Source organism: Stegodyphus dumicola, chromosome 7 (genome assembly GCF_044657685.1).
Source record: "Stegodyphus dumicola isolate Sdum_Otavi_A_Nest chromosome 7, ASM4465768v1".
Classification (NCBI taxonomy): Eukaryota; Metazoa; Arthropoda; class Arachnida; order Araneae; family Eresidae; genus Stegodyphus; species Stegodyphus dumicola.
Genome location: NC_140774.1, coordinates 1,944,756 through 1,950,755, shown reverse-complemented (window position 1 = coordinate 1,950,755; position 6,000 = coordinate 1,944,756). Strand labels below are relative to the sequence as shown.

General features: G+C 33.6%; 1 protein-coding gene across 1 annotated transcript; it reads left to right on the top strand.

The window, feature by feature from the left end:
- On the top strand, positions 1-774 carry LOC146996077 (heat shock cognate 71 kDa protein-like; the record flags this gene model as incomplete). Its single annotated transcript, XM_085821337.1, has 1 exon — positions 1-774. A coding segment is annotated over one exon (774 nt), but the record flags the coding sequence as incomplete, so codon positions are not given.
- Positions 775-6,000: the final 5,226 nt, after the last annotated feature.

The window sequence follows — 6,000 nt, the reverse complement described above, 5'->3', positions numbered from 1 at the left end:
CATACTGCCTGTGAAAGGGCTAAGAGAACCCTGTCCTCAAGTACTCAAGCCAGCATCGAAATTGATTCTCTCTTTGAAGGTGTAGATTTCTATTCAACCATAACAAGAGCCCGTTTTGAAGAACTGAATGCTGATTTGTTTAGAAGCACATTGGAACCTGTTGAAAAGGCTTTGCGAGATGCTAAATTAGATAAAGCTCAAGTCCACGATATTGTCCTGGTAGGTGGATCTACTCGTATTCCTAAAATTCAGAAGCTACTGCAAGATTTCTTTAATGGTAAAGAACTTAACAAAAGTATTAATCCAGATGAAGCTGTCGCATATGGTGCTGCAGTCCAAGCTGCAATTTTGAATGGTGATAAATCTGAACAAGTGCAAGATTTGTTGCTGTTGGATGTAACCCCACTGTCTCTAGGAATTGAAACTGCTGGTGGTGTAATGACTGTTTTCATCAAACGTAATACAACAATTCCAACTCGTCAGACACAAACATTTACAACTTACTCTGATAATCAACCAGGTGTCTTGATCCAAGTTTACGAGGGTGAACGTGCAATGACCAAGGACAATAATCTTCTTCGAAAGTTTGAATTAACTGGCATTCCTCCTGCACCTAGAGGTGTCCCACAGATTGAAGTTACCTTCGATATTGATGCCAATGGCATATTGAATGTGTCTGCTGTAGATAAGAGTACTGGAAAAGAGAACAAGATCACTATTACGAATGATAAAGAAAGGATTTCGCCAAAATTTAGGAACAGGGATGCAATTTAGGTAGAGAATCGCCAACACGTTATTAAGCAATATTAATAGAATTTAATTTAATCGATTGATTTAAAAATATCATCACAGATTATCCCCCCCCCATCTGAAAAGGCTTGCAGTCGCGGCCGTCGATCCAAGTCAGTCCAGATAGTGAGAGCAGAAAATTTAGTTATTAGGAAATTTAGTAGGAAAACTGATTGGATTTATCTCAAGGCACACAAAATGTTTACATGAAATATGACATAAAATATTTCAATATAATGAATACAGTATATAAAATATAATAAATGATTATAGAAATTATAATATAGTAACTAAGTGCAGAACAAATAAAGCACTAATAACATATTGCTGGTTAGCTACGTGGCAATAGGAAATAGTAATATAACTGAATTTGTAAGTTTATATCTTAGGGCATACCATTCACAGTTTGTGTAATCATTAGAGTCCGTACAATCATTAGAGTTGTCATTCAGGCTCATCTCCAGTCTTTTACTGGTCTTTGGAGATCTCCGGATCATTTAATTAGCGCTAGAATTATGGATTAGCATTGGCACTGAAAACATTTGAGTTTTTATGTCACGATACTAGAGCTCTTATACTCTTGTTGAAAATACACATTTTGCTAGGTTTTTAACATATTTTGTCACTCTATTTTTCTCTTATTAATGATAACAAAACAAAATTTAACTTCCAACATCCATACCAGTTCATGCATGTACACGATGCTGCAGAAACATAAAATGAAATTCAGAAATTTCAACAACTGAAATTTAACTTTTTCAACTGTTGCTACAATTTATAACACAAACATAGGAAAACATGAGCTCAAGGAAATGTGAGGGTATAGTACTCTACTTGTAGTATAGCCTCAATTGAGTGTTTCCCACACGGAAAGTGTATTGAACCTGAAACTCAAGTTTGAAGGAGCCCAGTAAAAGAAAAGGCCAGACAAACCTTTCAGACACTGAGAGATAAATCAACTATTAAGGGGGACAACAGGATGAAAACTAAAAGAAGGGTTATGGATAGTTTATTGATTTATAAATTTTGATTTATTCATGATGTAATTTAAAGTTCTCGGGTGGATAATAGAACCTTAATTTTGACGCATGTACAATCTCAGTTGGTTTCTTCGTGTGAAAATTTTCCCTGTCGATTTCATAATTAACTTCAGATAATTTATTCATAATCCTAAGGGCCTGAATAGGGTGAAGTCAATTTTCTAGTATTTGGGTATTCAAATTCCTCGTAAAGGACAAAATCTCCAGGTTGAAATTTAGATTCTACAAATCTGATGTCATATCTAGTTTTATTCTTTCGGTGGTATTCGATAGTTCTTTTCTTTGCTAAAGCCCTTGCTTCATTTAAGGAAGGGTATTTATTTTGATCAATTGGAGATTCAAAAGGGAGGTTACCAAATAGTAAGTATGCTGGGGTGAACTTAGTTACCGTATGAGGGGAGTTGTTATATTCGATAACAACTTGCTCTAGCACTTTAGTCCATGGTACTTTTTTAGAAGAAGAATTTACTTTACATTTTAGTCGACTTACTATTGATTGATTTACTCTTTCTACTTTACCATTTGTCTGGGGATGGTGAGATGAAGTTAAAAGTTGTTTAACATTATGCTTTTTAAGGAATTTTTTTGAATCTAGAGGAAGTGAAGGCTGCATTCCTGTCACTCAGAATTTTTTGGGGGACTTGTATTTGAAATAATTGTTTTAGACAATTGGCATAGGTTTCTGAAGTTACACGTTTCGAGGGAAAAGCCCAGACATATCTTGTTGCATGGTCAATAACTATATGTAAATATTTTTTGTAGAATTATAATAATTAAATCCTCCCACAGTGTCAATAGAGAGACAATCGAAAGGTTTGTCGGTTGGGGGTACGTCTTGCATAAGACCAAATTTTTTCTGTTTTTACTTTTTATTAAGTTGACAAGTATGACAATGTTTAACAAAATTTCCGATATCTTCGCTAATAGGAGGCCAATAATATTGAGGGGTGATTAAGTTAAGCATAATTTGAACTCCCGGGTGACCAAAATTTTCATGGGTTTTATTCAACAATTTTAATCTTAAAGATTTAGGTACTACAATTTTATAAAAATTCTTTTTCTTAATTACCATGATATCATTTATCTCTTGGTAATTTTTTTCCGCAGACATTATCAGTTTTTTGTTGTTGGATTATTTCATTTCTATCAAGTAAATGTACATAATGTTGGAGGTGCTGTGAAACAGGATGTCTAGAAAGCATGTCAGCTTCAATATTGGTAGAGCCCTTCTGATACTTTACTTCATAATTGAACATACATAGTTTGAGTCACCAACGGAAGAGTCTACCTTTTAAATTTTTAACATTTTTGAGCCAAACGAGGGCCGCATGGTCCGTATGTATAACAAATTTTTGTCCATGCAGATAGTAATAGAATTTGTCTAGGGCATCTACGATGGCCAAACATTCTAACTCAGTAATCGTATAATTTTTCTCATAATTTCTTAAAGTTCGGGAATGATATGATACAGGGTGAAGGACATCATTTTTATCTGGTTGTTTCAAAACAGCTCCAACAGCAGTTTGAGAAGCGTCAACAAAAATATGACATGGCCTACTGGAATCATACAATTGTAAAACAGGTTTGGAAATCAGTATTCTTTTTATTTCGTCAAAAGGTTTTTGACATTAGTCATCCCATTCCCACTTGACATCTTTTTTCAAGAGTCTGTCTGTTTAATGGAGCTCTAATAGTTGCATAATTCGGAATGAATCTATGATACACATTCACACTTCCCAAAACTCTTTGTAACTCTTTGGTGTTACTGGGCTTTTTTAAGTTTCTTAATAACTTCTATATTATGGTTATCGGGAATTATTCTACCATTTTTTATTTCATAGCCAAGAAATGTGATCTGATCTCTGGCGAACACACACTTGTTTCGATTCAATTTAATATGCTCCTCTTTAAACACCTCAAATAAAATTTTTAAATGTTCTAAATGTTCTTTCTCAGAGGAAGAGTAAACGATTATATCATCAAAGTAACTGCAAGCGAAATTAATTTTATTTTTTGTTAATATTCGTCTAATTGTTCTGTTAAAAATTGCAGGTGCATTTTTGAAACCAAAAGGGAGTCTTAACCATTCGAATAATCCAAAATTCGTGCAAAAAGCTAATTTCTCAGTATCTGCAGGGTGAATCGGGATATGCCAGAAACCAGATCTCAAATCAATTGTAGAAAATACTTTTGCTTTACTTAATTTGTCTAACAAAGTGTCAATGCGAGGAAGAGGGTTTGCATCTGTTTTAGCCAGGGAATTCAATTTTCGATAATCTATACACAAACTAGTTTTCTTACCTTCCTCACGTTTAAATACTAAAGTCACGGGGGACGAATATGGACTACAACTTTCTTTAATTATACCTGCTTGTAATAATTGATCAATTTGGGTCTTAATTTCCTCTTCTTCCATAGGGGATGTTCTATAAGGTCTTAATGATACAGGCAAATCAGAATTTAAATCAATTCGTTGATGTTCAATATTAATTTTTCCTACATCATACTTATTTTTAGAAAACACAGATGAATAATCATTTAACAATTTTTTTAAGTTATACTCTTTATCGACAGTATTAGAAACAGCATTATTCACATAAATGTTAGACTGAGAAACTAATTCCTTTGAATTTGTAGTTCGATATTTACAGTTTGGAAAATTTCTTACATCATCATCATTATTAACACATGGATAAACATTTGTTGTACCACCTTGAAGTTGGAGGTGTGGAGATATGGGTCGGCTGTCAAAATGGCAGCCAAGTACAATAGCTCTCTGTTTAATTTTTAAATTACTACAATCAATACTCAACTCAAATAATTTGCATTCATAAAGTCCTAAAATTACATAATTCAAATTATTATCAAGAACAAACAAGGTAATTTGGTTACTAATCCGTCCAATTTTCATTTGTATACAACATATTTTGTTAAAGATTATGTTTCCTTTAGTTTGGGTTACTGAAAATGGCCTAACTCTTTGTACTTTTAAACGTAATTGTTTGTACTTTTAAACGTAATTGTCTAGCCGTTTTGGAAGAAATTATCGATATGGTTGCAACACTGTCTACAACACACTCTAGACGTTTCTTATTGGACAAATATCCCGACACCTTTAATAGTGAACTACTGTGAGGGGTTTCTGGGGTTGGTTCTATTGCAAGGGGCGTAACATTAGGTGTATCAGATCTCTCCCCTCTGAAAGGACAAACCTTAAACCAGTGAAAAGCATTTGGGATTCCGTTCCGGGTGCAAAGTCTACAGGGACTGGGTGGCAATGGCAATCTATTTTGAGAATTATAATTATGATGGCTTGTAAATCCTGGACCACTGAACCGATTATAAAAATTACTTGGTCTCTGAAAACGTTGGAAATTGTTGGGTCTAGGAGAATCTTGTTTCACAGTAGCTGAAATTCTACTTCTATTAAATCGATTGTAATCTTGGGGACTGTTCCCAATCGGAGTAACAAATCTGGGAGGTGCACTTTTGATTTGTTGATTTTCGCTAATCTTAATAAGCTTATGGACATGAGTAAGCCAAGAGATAGGGTCAGAGGGTGCGTTGATCGTCATTAAGGATTTTAATTCTATAGGAAGGCTATCCGTCAGACCCTCCAAGATCATTTCATGAGTTAGATTTAATTTTTTACCAATATCTAATTTTTTGCGAAAATATTGCGTTATGTCCTCTTTATGATTGTACTTGTAATTGGCAAAATCACCAAACGTAGTTAAAGTGGGGTCGAAAAAATGTTCTTTTAAATTTTGGACTAATTCCACATATTTAGTAATTTTATGGCAGTTTTTGACATATACGCTAAGTGCATTACCTTTTAGATATCGAGCTACATTATTAAGCTTCCACGTTTCATCTTTATCTAAATGAGTTTTGTTAAAGTACTCAAGCCATGAATTTATATCCATATCATTCTGCGCGTCAAAGGGAATTATGCTTGTTTCAGGTTCAGCGCTAGCTGCCCTTAATGAATCATGAGGATCAGAGAGGTTTTCGTTAGCCATTATTCTTTCAATAATACTTTCATAAATAAAACTAATAATACTTTCATAAATAAAACTAACTCAAAAATAATATTCTTTAAATTTTCCCAAAACAATATTAAAACCAAAATACATCCTTTAAATACCAAATTTAAAATACATTTATACCA